Source organism: Ictalurus furcatus, chromosome 9 (genome assembly GCF_023375685.1).
Source record: "Ictalurus furcatus strain D&B chromosome 9, Billie_1.0, whole genome shotgun sequence".
NCBI classification, from domain to species: domain Eukaryota; kingdom Metazoa; phylum Chordata; class Actinopteri; order Siluriformes; family Ictaluridae; genus Ictalurus; species Ictalurus furcatus.
The window spans coordinates 17,959,768-17,976,652 of record NC_071263.1 but is presented as its reverse complement, the minus strand read 5'-3'; the positions used below and the strand labels follow the sequence as shown (position 1 = coordinate 17,976,652).

At 37.9% G+C, this 16,885-nt stretch overlaps 1 protein-coding gene and 1 long non-coding RNA gene across 2 annotated transcripts; one reads left to right on the top strand and one right to left on the bottom strand.

The window, feature by feature from the left end:
- The first annotated feature begins 1,470 nt into the window (after positions 1 to 1,470).
- On the top strand, positions 1,471 to 6,936 carry psma3 (proteasome 20S subunit alpha 3). Its single transcript, XM_053632470.1, has 11 exons — positions 1,471 to 1,622; positions 2,216 to 2,298; positions 2,403 to 2,526; positions 3,607 to 3,708; positions 3,995 to 4,068; positions 4,190 to 4,262; positions 4,369 to 4,434; positions 5,247 to 5,293; positions 6,420 to 6,487; positions 6,582 to 6,646; positions 6,759 to 6,936. Exons 1-11 carry the CDS (start codon positions 1,602 to 1,604, stop codon positions 6,801 to 6,803), a joined length of 768 nt encoding a protein of 255 aa, XP_053488445.1. The 5' UTR covers positions 1,471 to 1,601; the 3' UTR covers positions 6,804 to 6,936.
- A 4,480-nt stretch (positions 6,937 to 11,416) lies between these two features.
- LOC128612364 (uncharacterized) lies at positions 11,417 to 16,873 on the bottom strand. The gene is made up of 3 exons (XR_008386737.1): positions 16,569 to 16,873; positions 15,128 to 15,218; positions 11,417 to 13,419 (listed from the first exon to the last, which is right to left on the bottom strand). It is a non-coding gene; the product is annotated as an uncharacterized LOC128612364 (long non-coding RNA).
- Between the last annotated feature and the right edge of the window lie 12 nt (positions 16,874 to 16,885).

Below are 16,885 nucleotides of genomic sequence, written 5' to 3'. Positions count from 1 at the left end.
ATTTTATTTTTTGTGAATACTGACTGCAGTTCAGTAGTGAACACCATCAGTAAGTCCTTTTCCATCAGCAGTGTAAGATCTTGTTTGTCCAGGATATAGTGAAGAACGCGATATACACCCTATGGCCAAAAGTATGTGGACATTTGTCCATGACTTCCATGTGTGTTTGTTGAACATCCTTTTCCAAAGGCATGGCATTAATCTGGAGTTCACCCCTCCATTAATTTTTCTTAATTAAATCTACCCAAGTATCCCTAATCCACCTGCTGCACTCAGCACCTTAAACACTTCTGTTCACCACTTCTCAGCCTATCATGGGCACAGGCTCACCCAAACTGGAGAGTTAAAGATTAGAAAACAATATCACCTGGTCTATTTCCAGTCTTCAATTGTCCAGGTTTGTTTTGTCTGTGCCCATGATAGCCTCAGATTCTTGTTCTTGGCTGACAGTAGTGGAACCTGATGTGGTCTTCTGCTGTTGTAGCCCATCCACCTCAAGGTTTGATTTGTTATGCATTCTGAGATGCTTTTCTGCTCATCACAGTTGCAAAGAGTGTTTATTTGAGTTACTATAGACGATCAGCTCAGACCAGTCTAGTCATTCTCCTCTAATCTCTCTTATCAACAAGGTGTTTCAGCCAGTAGACTCTCTGCTCACAGGGTGTTTTTAGTTTTTTGCACCATTATGTGTAAACTCTAGAGCAGGGGTGTGCAATCTTATCCGGAAAGGGCATGAGTCTACTGAAAGCCAAGATCAACTGATTAAACAGGTGGAATCAGGTGTGGCTCCTTCTTGGTTGGAATGAAAACCTGCACCTACACCGGCCCTTTACAGAGAAGACTGGACACCCCTGCTCTAGAGACTGTTGTGTGTAAAATTCCCAGGAGATCAACAGTTTCTGAAATACTCAAACCAGCCCATCTGGCACCAACAACCATATCAAGGTTAAAGTCACAGAGAACATACCCCCCCCCCCCGATGTTTGATGTGAACATTAAATCGCTCTTGGCCAGTACCTGCATGATTTTTTTGCATTGTGCTGCTGCCACGTGATTGGCTGATTAGATAACTGTTATCAGTGTGTACAGGTGTTTCTATTAAAGTAGACGGTGAGTGTGTGTGCTTCAAGTTTCTAACAGAATTTTTATTTATTTTAGCAGACTTTTTAATATTTACATTTACATTGATTCATTTAGCAGACTCTTTTATATAAAGCGGCTTACAAATGAGGAAATACAAGCAAAATATATTCATATTAATAATATTGTTGTTATTATAAATAACCTTTATTGCATTTAAAGTGGACATATAAAGAGGTTCGGAGTTAAATCAGCTGTTCAAAAAGATACAACCATATAAAAAAAAAAGAGAAACACTTTATCTTTATGTCCAGAGGTTTGTGTTTTTGTAGCCTGAGAAGCTGACTTCACGTCACTGGAACATTTTAACTACGTGGTGATTGGAGGATATTGTGTCCAATCAGAGACGTCCTTATTGCGTGGTGCCTGGTTCAGTCAGGAATTGCCGCTACCGTTAGCAGATGCTATAGTTAGCTAGTTGGTGGTTTGTGGTGAACTAAAGTGTACAGGTGTAGAGTAAAATGAGTTCTATTGGGACCGGGGTGAGTTTAAATTGAATGTTTGTACCTGTTTTTTTTTTTTTTTTTAAAAAACTGTTTCAGTTTATAATATTTAGTTTGCTCTTTAATGAATGTTCCGGTGTTTGTAGTTGCGCTGCTCTCACACTGCCCAAGAGCACATTCTGAGTGATTAGTCAACTGCCTAAGTACCAACTGAAGCTTATATATTTTTAGTGATTACAGTCGAAAATGTAAGAATAGTGCTTTGGCGAGCTTTTTAATATTGGTTCTATACTTCTAGTGAACGCTGGACTTTATTTTCGTTTATGTCTCTGCTGAGTCACTGCCTGCTAACAATGAATAACAAGCTAAACTCCCTGCACTCAGTTCTAATGACACACAGCGTTAGCTAACTGGCTAACAAAAGTGAAAGTAATCTTCTTTTTCTCCCAAGGCAAATAAATGTTCGCTGTAACCAGAAAACATTTCGTATCAATATGTACTGTCATAAGGAATAATAATAATAATTTAACACATGCTGTATTTTTTGTATGTAATTAGTTAACTTATGAGTATTCTGTTGTTAAGCTTTACTTAATACTAACAGCTTTTTCTTTTTTTAAACCTTAATCTAGTATGACTTGTCTGCCTCCACGTTTTCGCCCGATGGCAGGGTATTTCAAGTAGAGTATGCCATGAAAGCAGTAGAAAATAGCAGGTAAGTGCTATTGTATGGGAAGTCTTTCTTTCTTGTTCACCTTTCTAAACGTTTCTATCAGATAAATGTGCAGCATTTTGATGGCCTTTTGCTTGTTTCTGCAGTACAGCTATTGGAATCCGCTGCAAAGATGGAGTAGTGTTTGGTGTAGAGAAGTTGGTGCTGTCCAAACTGTACGAAGAGGGCTCTAACAAGCGTATCTTCAACATCGATCGTCATGTTGGCATGGTGCGAGGTTATATTCATGATATAAAGGCGCTTGGTGGTGGTGGTGGTGGTGGTGTAACACAGATATGCACTCACCATCCACTTTAATAGGAACACCTGTACCTCTGCTCATTCATGCAGTTATCCAGTCATCTGCTCATGAGGCAGCAGAGCAATGATGTGAGTTTGTTCATGGCATGGCTGATGGTGCCAGGCAGGTTGGTGTGAGAGTCCTGTTTTTGGCTGACAGGACGGGAACCCGATGTGGCCTGTTGTAGCACGTGCACCTCAAGGTTTAGCCATTTCTGAGCTGCTTTTCTGCTCAGCATGCTTATAAAGTGTGTTGAGTTACCATTCTCCTCTGACCATGCCCAACATCATTTCCACCCAGAGCACCAGCAGTTTCTGAAATATTCAAATCATCTTATCAGGCACCAACAACCATGTCATGGTTGTATGCACTGTAAATACATTTTGGCCTTTCAAATTGGTGTTTAGTAGTGGATGTCTCTGTTCCTACTACAGCTATCTCCCACTTAATTATATTCCCACTTAACATTGTATTAACATGTTAATTTAGATAAGTCCATTTATACCACAGTGCTGTTTATTTCTTGAATTTGGTCAGTATGTGTAGATTTTTCTATAACAGCACAGCTGTGACAAGGTTATGGACAAGTTGATTTTAATGCTCTGGTTCCAATATGTTATTATTTCTATAGTAACAACTCACTCAGAAACTTGTGATGCCAAAATATTGTTGGCAGAAGCACTATATAATCTAAACACTAACATTTATGGAAGGAGTCTCTATTGTATAGGAGGTAAAGCTGGAGGGCTTTGTGATTTCTCTTTAACAAGCTGCTACAATTGAGGGAATGAGTGATCTATAGCTAACAGGAACCAACTTGTTTCACAAATGTTGTACAACATTAAATAGAACTATGGATAAACTCATGTTCTTTAATAAAATATATGCAAACTGCTGTTTTTAGGACAGTTTTATAAATTCTTTCATCTTCACTACTTGATATGTATATTTTCTTTAAGTTTAATGCTTTTAATATGAGACATGAATATCATTCCTTGCTCTGTCTTTAGGCTGTGGCAGGACTGCTTGCAGATGCTAGATCTCTTGCTGAGGTGTCGAGGGAAGAGGCATCCAACTTCCGCTCCAATTATGGCCATGACATCCCTCTGAAAGTAAGATTGAAAGCTGGGATGCACATAATCAATCATTATTATTATGTAAAAGACAGTGCTGTTACTAACATTTCCCATTATTATAGAGCCTAAAAAATGTTTTTGAGTCGTGGTAGTTACAGTGGGTAGTATAACTTGTTTTTAAATTTAAATTATTATCCAAAAATCCCATACAAACCCCTGCTTTATTCCTTCATAACTTGCACTGTTTATTTAAAAAAAAAAAAAAAAAAAAAAAAACCAACATGATTTAATTTCCTTTTGACTTCTTTCATTTTCCAAAAAGCATCTAGCAGACAGAGTTGCCATGTACGTCCATGCTTACACGTTATACAGTGCTGTACGTCCCTTTGGGTGCAGGTAGGTAAAATTGATACAAAACAAGATTATCATGCAACAGTTTCAATACAGTATTAGATGGTTTTTATGTTTACAAAAGTATTTGAGAGTTGAAGGACATTTTTGTGACTTCTGATTCCAGTTTCATCCTTGGCTCTTATGATGAAGATGACGGCCCCCAGCTGTACATGGTGGATCCATCAGGGATTTCATATGTAAGATGGTGTCAGTTTTGCCTCATATAAGCCTTAAACAGAGTTTGCATGGATTGAGTTTTACAGAATCTTAGTACAAGTATAAACATTATGTCCCTGTTTATAGGGTTACTGGGGCTGTGCCATTGGAAAAGCCAAGCAAGCTGCAAAAACAGAAATTGAGAAACTTCAGGTGGGCTTCCACTGTTTGTGTCTGAGATAATGTGAATCCTAGATCCTTATTCATCAAAATTGCATAGAAATAAGCACCAATTTGAGCATGCGAAAATGACAAACTAATTTGCATCTGATTTCATGAAACAGTTACCAAAAATTAGCATTGTTCTGAGCATAATTTATTAATCAGCTTCAGCTGCATGGAAACAAAATGCTTATATGCAAGTAGCTAGGTTTTTATTTATTTTTGAACTTGAGTAGGTCAGATTTAATTAAATCTTCATTTATGAATATAGATGAGCCAGGTTTCCATATTCACCGTGAGCAGTTCAAGGTGTCTCTTGTGTGTAAAGCTGCTTATTCAACTGAGCTAATAAAGATCCATGTGTGTGACTGATGCACATTTACAAATGACATGTTTACACTAAACCCCATTACCTAAATTTTAGTATGAGCTTTGTGTGTACAATTGATTATTAACGTTATTTGACATTTATTATTGTTTGTACTACTCTACTTATTATACTGGACAATATTGATATCAATTTTAATTATTTAACTCTTAATCAAGCATGTTTAGGTTGTTAAATGGTTATGTTCAAATTTACACACACACACTGACCAGACATGAGTTTGATTGCACAGATTGTAAGGAAACTGCACACGCACACTTTCTGATTAGATATACTGTATGTAACACTGAGGAATAAGGAACAGTATGCCGGTATTCCCGGACATAATTAATTCATGTTGGACATGTGAAATGTTACATGAAGATTGTTCAGTAGACTGGCTAATTCTTTTTAAATGTCCTCCTTATTTAAACAGATGAAAGAAATGACCTGCCGAGAGCTGGTGAAAGAGGTTGCAAAAATGTAAGTACAATCTATACAGAGTAAAAACCTTTAGGCTGTCATACCGGTTCTGTCTCTCAGCACTGTAAAATTAATGGCTGGAATGAATGGAACACAATTTCTGATTCAGTCACATAACAAGTGACTGAAAAAGAAATCAATTGCATGTGTGTAGTATCACTTAGGATGCATGCTTGGTTAGGAAACATTTCAATAGTTATGTTGGGTAACTAAAAGTAGATCTTAAAACTTTAGTGTTAGTTTGACTTGTAAACAAATGCTATGAAAACTGGAACAAAATGACTAGAGAAATTCATTGAATTTATTCCAGTTAACTTAGCTTCATCAAGCTTGGTGTTTTTCCATAATGGAGATCTTTAAAAAGAACAAACAAGCAACAAATACTGGTGAAAAATCATTAAAGAATCAAATTATTTATGCAATCTTGCACTTGCGAGAGTGCAGATGTACTAAACACTGGTACGGCTGTGATTCGGCTGTAGGCACAAGGCTACAGGTAATCACAGTTGCGCTGACATTAAATATATCTGCACTCTTGCAAGTGTGATCTTGCTTTTGTGTCACAGTTTTATAAACAAGAAATTAATAACAAGTAACTGACATTTTGGACAATAATTTGTTTATTTTTGCTCTGCAAATGGAAATACATCCTAAAGGAGCTACACTCACTTTATAGCATGTCAGTTAGCTAGCTCACATTGATTTGTATATTCCTGTTAAAGGTGCATCCAGTGAAACAGGCTTGCCAGAAGTTAATCACAAATGTATCATGCTATGTCTGCTGATGTTGCTAACACTACTGTAGTAAAGGTTTCACTGGGACTGTTGCTAGAATTGGAATTTTACATGGTGAACATAGACAGGCGGAGTGATTCAAATAGTGAAAGGTCCCAGTGCAATTACATTAAATATAAGCACTCTTGGAACACAGCATGTCCTATCAAAACAGTGGACCAGAATGAACTGTTGGATAAAATCAGATAGGGTGCCACAGAGTTTAAATCTAATCAAATCACAAGGTCTGCTAGTGCTGATGGGGAAAGCTCACTCTTCATTCCTTACATTGGGAAGAGGCAAAGTTTTACAGGATGAGCACAAGATTAATTTTGTGTCTTTTTTTAAACAGCATCTACATTGTACACGATGAGGTGAAGGACAAATCCTTTGAGTTGGAGCTGAGCTGGGTTGGAGAAGGTAGCAAAGATCCATTTGTTTTTGTTTTAAAGAGAAAAGTAGTGAACATGCCACATGTATCAAAGTGCCTTACTGATGTTATCCTTCATTTCAGTCACTAAAGGAAGGCATGAGCTGGTCCCTAAAGATATCAAAGAGGAGGCTGAGAAATATGCTAAAGTAAGTCCTTCAGCAATAAACTTGATCTCAATTTTTCTGTAGTTTTTGCTCATTTCTTGTTGTGGTGTTTTGTTTTTTTTTTCTTTTTTTTTTCTTCTTTTCTCCTCCCCAGGATTCATTGGAAGAAGATGATGACTCAGATGAGGACAATATGTAACCCGCTGGACACCAATATTCTCGAACATACTCATTTTACATGCACCTGACAGCCCTCAAAATTCCTTTTATATGTTTTCTAGATAATTAAACTGTGTGTATGCTTAAGATCAGAATTAAATAAATGAAACGTGTTTAATGTTCTGTTTTGTATTAAGTTGGAATTTAAATTTAAAAAATTACACTATATTAGGAAAACATGTTAACACAACTCAGTAGCTAAATGAAGCAATGAAGGCTTGTCCAGGTATTCAGAGAGGCTGCCCTGTTCACAAGTCCGGCGTTACCTATAGGCATAGAAGGCAATTGCTTAGGGCCTCGGCCTTAGTCATAACCGTCACATACTTATACGATAGTCCACCAGTCAAGATGGGAAGCAAAATATTAGGCACTTTGTCCATTGGAGATATAGATATATAATGAATTGTCACTCACCTGTAGTGTCTCCAATTAATGTCAGTTTCATTCCCTCTGAATATATGAAGAGAGGGTACAATGAACAAAATGCAACTTTTCTTCAGCTGACTAAGTCAGTGACTTATGATGGTGCAGAAACTAACATCTTTCTGGGACTGCTGAGTTAAATGCTAAACAGGCACGCAAAGAAAGTGTGAGTCATAAATACTCATTATATTTATTGAAAATAAGCATACAATTTTATGAAGAAATGAACTATTCTCTGCTTAGTAGTTTGTCTCTCTCACTTAAACTAGCAGTTGAGCTGTGTATATAGTGCATATTTAAAGTATTGCACTGCAGTACATAATGACTATAGTCTATAGTGGTTCTGTTCCTTACTACAGCAGTGAATCAATCATTACTAATCCATTAGACCACTCATCTATAATAACAGTGCATTTATGACCCATAACATTGCTGGGTTTCTTTTAGATGTTGTTACAGTGATGCTGTTGGATGATATGAGTTTGGTGCAATGACACTGTTCCTGTCCTGATTGTAAAACAAAACGTGATTGGTTGGAGCGAGAAAGTGCTATGATTGGTGCAATGTGACTGTTATGATTTGCAGAGTCCAACCGTTGCGTGCATTCTTGAGGCTAGAAATGTTAAAATGCACAGGACACAATCCACGAATGCAGGGCAGAGTTGTGTTTGTGACACAGCATTTGTTAAACAAAAAAAATCACAAATCTCATTTTTGTGAAATTACTAACATTTTGGATTGTAATCTATTTACACAACGTTTTCAGAAAAATTTTGTACTATACACACGCACTATGCACTGTGAACTCTACCATCTAGTGTACGAATTTTAGAAAGATAGTATCCTCTCAGATTGAACACTTTTTTTTACTAACTGGAAGTATAAAGGTGTTTCCCAGTGAATGACATGACGTCAAACACAAGTAATGCGACACCGCTAGCTTTAGCCCAATACCAGAGTGAGCGTAAGAAAAGTCCCATTTACTGTTTGTCAACGTTACCTTTTATTCCCAACATGACCTCAGTCACCATCAGATGGAGGCATAATCGAGTGACAGAGGAAAAAAGTGTGAGACCTCCAAGTCCTCTAAGGCAAGGGAGCATTTTATATTAAATGCCACAAAGACTGACTTGCAAACTTTACAAAGTGGCGCTTGTGCAGCAGGGGAGCAAGACAGTGATGGACGAGCACAAACTTGTTTGTATCCAATATGCTTCACTGTATGTAAGGGGTCGTGGAAACTGGAACGAGTTGCTTAAAAGATTCAGTTTAAATCAAGTTTATGATTAAATGCTGTATTTGCATGTTTGCAGTGTAAATTCTGTTGTTTATTATAACGGCAGTGATCTGTTAGTAATGAGGCCGCATTGCTCTTCACTCGCAATATAGATGTAAATATAGCTACAGTGTAGCATGAGTAAGATCTGTAATGCCACATTAAAACTCTACAATCAATGTCAATAAGTAAATATGCCTAAAGGCAGTGAGTAACAAACCATAAGGTGCAGTAAACGTGAATTGGTTTAGGACTGTAGTTTAATTGTGCATCCATAAAAAAAAAAAAAAAAAAATGCATTAATACTTACAGTGCATCCGGAAAGTATTCACAGCGCTTCACCTTTTCCACGTTTTGTTACGTTACAGCCATATTCCAAAATTGATTAATAATTTTCCTCAAAATTCTAAAACCAATATCCCATAATGACAACACGAAAGAAGTTTGTTTGAAATCGCAAATTTATTAAAAAAAAAAAAAAAGCACACATACACAAGTATTCACAGCCTTTGCTCAATACTTTGTTGAAGCACCCTTGGCACCAATTACAGCCTCAAGTCATTTTGAGTATGATGCTACAAGCTTGGCACACCTATTTTTGGGCAGTTTCTCCCATTCTTCTTCGCAGGACCTCTCAAGCTCCATCAGGTTGGATGGGGAGCATCGGTGCATAGCCATTTTCAGATCTCTCCAGAGATGTTCAATCGGGTTCAAGTCTGGACTCTGGCTGGGCCATTCAAGGGCATTCACAGAGATGTCCTGTAGCCACTCCTTTGTTATCTTGATTGTGTGCTTAGGGTCGTTGTCCTGTTGGAAGATAAACCTTCACCCCAGTCTGAGGTCCAGAGCGCTCTGGAGCAGGTTTTCATCAAGGATGTCTCTGTACATTGCTGAATTCATCTTTCCCTCGATCCTGACTAGTGTCCCAGTTCCTGCCGCAGAAAAACATCCCCACAGCATGATGCTGCCACCACCATGCTTCACTGTAGGGATGGTATTGGCCAGGTGATGACTGGTGCCTGGTTTCCTCCAGACATGATGCTTGCCATTCAGGCCAAAGAGTTCAATCTTTGTTTCATCATGGTCTGAGAGTCCTTCAGGTGCCTTTTGGCAAACTCCAGGCGGGCTGTCATGTGCCTTTTACTGAGGAGTGGCTTCCGTCTGGCCACTCTACCATACAGGCCTGATTGGTGGAGTGCTGCAGAGATGGTTGTTCTTCTGGAAGGTTCTCCTCTCTCCACAGAGACACGCTGGAGCTCTGTCAGAGTGACCATCGGGTTTTTGGTCACCTCCCTGACTAAGGCCCTTCTCCCCTGATCGCTCAGTTTGGCCAGGCGGCCAGCTCTAGGAAGAGTCCTGCTGGTTCCAAACTTCTTCCATTTACGGATGATGGAGGCCACTGTGCTCATTGGGACCTTCAATGCTGCAGAAATGTTTCTGTACCCTTCCCCAGATCTGTGCCTTGATACAATCCTGTCTCAGAGGTCTCCAGACAATTCCTTGGACTTCATGGCTTGGTTTGTGCTCTGACATGCATTGTTAACTGTGGGACCTTATATAGACAGGTGTGTGCCTTTCCAAATCATGTCCATTCAACTGAATTTACCACAGGTGGACTCCAATCGAGTTGTAGAAACATCTCAAGGATCATCAATGGAAACAGGATGCACCTGAGCTCAATTTTTGAGTGTCGTGGCAAAGGCTGTGAATACTTACGAACATGTGCTTTTTTTGTTTTTTTATTTTTAATAAATTTGCAAAGATTTAAAACCAAATTTCTTTCATGTTGTCATTACGGGGTATTGTTTGTAGAATTTTGAGGAAAATATTGAATTTAATCCATACTGAATAAGGCTGTAACATAACAAAATGTGGAAAAAGTGAAGCGCTGAATACTTTTCGGATGCACCGTATACTTATGTATTAGACAAACAGTTGTGTTAATTTTATTCTGAAGTTTATTTTGTAACACTCAGTTTGTGAATTTTATTTTAAATAAATGAAAAAAAGGTACTGAAAGCCCCCCACCATCCCATTAATAAAAAATAAATTGGCAGATTAATCGATTATAAACCATCTTTAGTTGCAGCCCTAGTTGGCTTTTCAGGTGGTTGATGAGGTTTGTTGTTACCTTGTAGCACTGATACATCACGGAAGTGCATTTTGCATAGTACTTGCACCTGGTCAACATCACTTTCTCTCAACCTGAAATACTTCCAAACAATGGAGGATGATGCGTTTTAGGAACTAATGTATTCCCCCCCTCACCTTCCTCTTGTTACTTTGCCATTTTGTTTGTTCAGTCAAACTGAATGACTGTATGCTTTAATATGGTTATCTGCCGCCGCCGTGTGCCTGAAGCCATGAACCTCTGCGATACTGTATTGAAAAGTGTGTTTGAAAGTGAAAACACTACTTCTATAAGAGAGCGCGATGTCCGTTGAGGTGAAAAATAACTTTGTGACTTGTGGTTTGGTTCATCGGATGATAGACTTGGTCCATAAAAAGAATGAACAATTTGCAATCTTATCAGGCTCATGTTTGCTGCTTGCTAGCATTAATATTGCAAACGATTATGCTTAGTCATGAGAGACAGAAATCATGATCATGGTTAGTATAGGATTAATTGTGCAGCTCTACTATAAACAAACAGAAGTCTGTAGTAATACACTGCAAGGACTTGAACCTTGTGCTGAGTTTTAGCAGCGCCGGCCACCAGTGTAAGAAACTGCAGAGCAGCGGTTTGTCGGTTTAAATCAAAATCATAACATTGACATTATTTTCAGTAAATTCTATGCTTAAAATTTAAGAGAAACAAAATGAGTCTGATAATGGTGACCTGACTGTATGCATCTTAAACCAGATCACAGTAAATTGGCTGTTATAAAATGATTGGGACTGAGGTTTGTCATTGACTGGTTACTGTTGTTCATGTAGCACATGTAGATTCAGCAAACAATCACACCAAAAACATTAGCTCTGATTGGCTAAAAGTCTCTGAGGTAACCTTGGGCCAGGAAATCACTGTATTCAGAAACAGGAATGACAAGTCAATATACATTTCACTGTCTACTTTATTAGAAATACCCGCACATTATTATTTAATTAATTAAATAATAATCATTATTAATTATCCAAATCAGCTAATAGTGTGGCAGTAGAGCAATACATAAAAATCAGGGGGAAAACATCCAGTGAGCAGCAGTTCTGTAGGTGGAAATGCCTTCAGAGGTCAAAGGAGGTCAGAATAGCTACACTGATTTAAGCCAACAGAAAGTCTATGGTAACCACTCTTTACAGGCCTGGTGAGCAGAACACACAACATGCTAAACTTTGATGGGGACTACAACAGCAGAAGACTACACTGGGTTCCACTCCTGTCAGCCAAGAACAGGAATCTGAGGCTACAATGGGCACAGGCTCACAAAAACAGAACAGTTGGGGGGGGGGATGATGTGTTTGCCCCATTCTACTGTAAGTAAACTCTACACAATGCAGAGTCAAAACTTCAGGAGATCAGCCGTTTCTGAAATATAACAACCATGCCATGTTCAAGGTCACAGATCAAACGTTAGAATGACAAAAAAAAAAAAGTGATTTAAACATTAACCAAAAGTCATGCCCTGTACCTGCATGATTTTATGCGTTGTGCTACTGACACATGAGTGTCTAATCGAATAACAGCATGAATGAGCAGGTCTACAGGTGTTCCTATTAAAGTGGTCAGTGAGTGTAAATGCAGATGGTACCCTGATTTCTAAAAGAATGGAATACTAGACATTGTGATACATTGTGCAATACTCTCTTAAGAGAACTGCTGTAAATATTTCACAATCAGGCTGTTCATTACTCTGTAAACTTATTTCAAAAACAGCTGAACATGTCATGCAGAGATAATCACATACTGCTATATTAGGGCTACAATGATCACAGTAACACTCTGATGCAGCATGCCCACTGGTGTTGAGTTCTGTGCCCCCATAACGGCAGAGTTCCTCATTTGTGTGTTTCAACTGAGATATAGACCTATATGTAATGATGGAAATTACTAAATTAATAATAAGTACTAGGCCTGCACTATTATAGTGGTGTGTGTTGGAGTGAGAGGTAGCAGAAATGCCTTGTCCCCCTGACACTTAAATCTTCAACTGCATGTTCTAAAAATGTGGACATGAGATATGTAAAACAAAATGAGGAAATTAGAACAAGCAGCCCTTTCTCCCAGTGCATATCCAAACAACATATTTCCTCTATTCTTAAGTGTGCATGCTGTGGGTTGGAACTGTGAGACAGTTAAGTGAAATGCTTAAGTTCCCAAACACAAAACAAAGCATTTAAAGGAGAGTGAGAAGTGAGATTCACATGTTAAGGCTCGTCTTGTCTTTCCATTGTTAATGTTTATAAAAATGAATTCCTATCTGTACAAATAGTGCACATTTTTACAGTTTCCCAGGTTTTTGTGCAGTTTATCCTGGCAGAATAACTCGAGTGAGGAAGAATGTAATCCAGTGACTGAGGATAAGGGCTTTGTTATACAGTTCTTTTCTGGCAGACTGGGGATTTGAACTTGTATCCTACCAGTCACTAACAGAACCTCTACTGAACCACTGCCCATTTTAGCGCTTCCAAAATTACTGTCTTTACAATCCAGAAAAAGTGTGACATAACCTCCTATAAATGTGTGAATCTGACTGGAACGAGCAAAGCAGGTGGTGAAACCATGTAAGAGGAACTTGTACTTGGAGAAAGTTTTGCCTATTTGAATTTGCATATCCTGTGCTACCTCTGAGTCATCGGATGCATCTTCAAAACATAATGGACGCGACGCTCCATGCTTTATGCAGGGCAGGTGACCGTCCCATCTGCACTGGTTAGGTCTTCTGTAAATGCTAATGTGCTGGAAAAACAAAAACAAACAGCAGCTCTACTTTTCTGGCAATGCCTATAATGTTTGACTACAATACAGTACAGTATGGTATAGAACCAGCAAAATTCAGAAACATCTGCAGCAGATTTTAAGTTCATAACACTATAAATATTGGGAGTGTATAATCTGAAATGGTGTAAATGAAGCTCAGGCTTCACTTGTGTGCATACGTGTAAAATAAAGCATCATGGAAGGGACTGTGTATTATTTCGCAGAGTTCATGTGATGGACTGAAACATACATAATATGAAACACAGATGAAATGAAAGTATCTGCTCTGACAGACAACTAAGAACCGGTAATGATGTCAGTAACGTTTGCAATGTGCATGGCCAACTAGTTACAAGTAATTATGCAATTAATAATCAAACATTTGCAGAGCTGTGGCACCAGATTGAGCCCTTGGCTGATCAGTTAATACAGCGCATCAGCACTGAATGAACTGTATGAAACTGTCTAAACAAAGGAGCTTAATCATTCAGCCGATTAGCAGAACACTTAAAGGTTCAGTCTATCATAATTAGAGGCCTCTGTAGCTTTTTAGGCAAATTGCAATTGCAATGAAAACATTAATAAGACTTCCATAAGCACCTAACCAACCCAGGGAGTAGAGCCGATCTGTTCTGCCTGCGAGTGCAGCTAATTACCAGGCTGCAAAAATACTGTCTTATTTAGATGTCTGTAATAAAATATTTGCATGTCTCCTCCGTGCTGTAGCTTGCATGTTTGTTACCTTGGGAAAAAACTATTCACATGGTGAAATTGGGACAGTTTCGGTTATACCTAGTTCTAAAACTAAACCAAACTTTCCTGAACTGAAAAATCTCATTAAGTAGCAAGGTTTTAGACCTCTTTAGGCAGACCGACTGTTTTCATGAACACGTTTGTTAAACGGACTACTTTATACAAAAGGAAGACAGTCCAGGTACTGTTTTGTTTAGAATGCATCAGATATGAGTAATACGTACACTACTGGTAAAAAGTTTGGAGACACTGGACTGAAATATTTCTCATGAGCTTAAAAACCTTTTGATCTGAAGGTGTATGATTAAATGTTTGAAATCGGTGTTGTAGGCAAATAATTGTGCCAACAAATTAATTTCTTTCATTAGAAAACATAACATTTTATTTACTCGGAGTGAAATATTCCGAAAAGCAGCCAATAAATGTCCAGCATCGGTGGGAACTCCTTTAATACAGTTTAAAAAGCATCTCAGGGAGATTCCTCAAGAAACTGGTGGAGAAAATGCCGAGAATACATTTCTAGAAATTCTAGGCAAAAACGGTGTCTATTTTGAAGATGTTAAAATACTAAATTATTTTTTAAAAATTTTTTATAACATAATTCCTATAGTTGCATTTGTCTTATTCCAGAGTTTTATTATTATAAAATGTGGAAAAAATAAAAATAAAGAATGAGTGTGTCTAAACTTTTGACTGGTAGTGTACGTATTACTAAATAAACACTTCAAAAAATGATGACTAAATATAACGGAAGGTGAACTGCATGTTGATTAGGTTAAAGTGTAGATACTGACGAGAGGGAAATGCACGTGTCTCGGTGCTCGCAGATCTGAAGTACTCTCGCTGCATGCGCACTTTGCTGCTTCAATTCATGGCACCTCATGATCATATTTAATGCATACAATCAGGTTATTATAGGAAGATAATGTAGTACCTCCTCTTGATAGAGCAGTTTGCTTCACTGATTTACTCAACAGTGAAATGTGTCCAGTTTCCTGTCATTCTGTGTCATCTGTTCATTGGCACTGCAACGTACAGTAAACTTGTGTCAAATTTTCACTTTATCAGATGTTGGTGTCGGAGCATTTTTAACAGTATCCTTTAATTGAAGGATTAAAATTAATTAAAGGATACTCATAAAAATGCATATCTATTTGTCTGTCAGAGCAGATAGACTTTCATTTCATCTGTGTTTCATATTCTGTATGTTTCAGTCCATCACATGAACTCTGTGAAATAATACACAATCCCTTCCATACTGCTTTATTTCACACATATGCACACAAATGAATCCTGAGCTTCATTTACATCTTCTCAGAATATACACTCCCAATATTTATAGTGTTATGAACTTAAAGTCTGCTGCAGATTTTACTTAAATTTTGCTGGTTCTATTCCATACTGTCGGAGCATTTTTAGGGAGTACCCTTTAATTTAGCACAGTATCGGACGGATACCTGATAGCAGTATCACTATTTATGCGTCCCTAAAAATGACATTGCCCAGCCATGCAGTTTGCTCAGAAATTTTCCAAACACTTAAGATTGTCATTAAGATAGAAATAAAAACCACTAAAGCTGGAAAGCCATGATGATAATGGACATCACAGCCGACTACTGTTGATACAGCTAGCTAGCTATATATATATATATATATATATATATATATATATATATATATATATATATATATATATATATATATATATATACATACACAGCTAGTTTTCATAACTCTAGGTCTAACTGACTGGTCACTAAAATTATTGAATGGGTTTAATATAAATCTCAATAACCTAATAAGTATAAACTGTGTCAACTTGAAGGGAATTTTAATAAAACTAGTAAAAGTACTATTAAGATGATAGAAAAAAAAAGGTTTGAATTTAGAAACACAGGGTTTGATTTCTATGGGTGGGAAGATAAGGATTAAACAGATCTAATGACTCCAATAAATAAAAACACATTTGCCTAATAATCAATATATATCGATAATTAGGCAAATGTGGAGGATTCACACAGAAGATTTATTTACGTTTGGATTGCACCACGGTGTCTAAGCATCAGAGCCCAAGCATGTAAAGCATCTTTCAGTGTGAGCTGATCAATCTGACAGAAGTGCTGTAACAGCTCCTTCTGACCAGCGTGACTCTGTTGTCTTCCGGTTACGTCAGAGGTTCGTGATGCGCGCTGCCGCGTTAAGGCGCCATTATTCTCATAGCCTTCAACTGACCTTTTCTATCCCGTAGCGTTTCCACGCCTCTCTCACACACAAAACTGGCTGAGACTTTAAATAACAGCTAACCGAGGTCATTTATCGCGCTGTTTAAATAAAGGCATATGTTTTAGCTGAACTCAGTATCAGCTCGGACTCACCTCCACATAGCAGAGCACAGCGTCAGTAGTCAAAAATATCTGCGTCGGGAACAAAATGGCGAATGATCCTTTTATTTTTGACATGCGCAATGAGAGCAAACGGTTTATATTTCCCCTCTGAAATGAGGCCAGCCCCCTCCCTTTCAGTACATTATTTGAGCCAATGAATAAAGTAGGCGGGTTGTTTCGAAGAAAGCTTAACCAATGAACATGGCGGACAACCTTCGGTCAGAAACGTTTAGCCAATCCGATGTCAAATGTGGTGTGTTTTAATTGTAACGATTAGGCCGCCATAACAACCAATAAGAAAAAAACTT

Coding starts and splice junctions, on each gene's coding strand:
- psma3 (XM_053632470.1), top strand. CDS start 1,602: ATGAGTTCTATTGGGACCGGG. Junction 4,263..4,368: donor ATCCATCAGGGATTTCATAT/GTAAGATGGTGT, acceptor CCCTGTTTATAG/GGTTACTGGGGCTGTGCCAT. Junction 5,294..6,419: donor GTGAAAGAGGTTGCAAAAAT/GTAAGTACAATC, acceptor TTTTTTAAACAG/CATCTACATTGTACACGATG.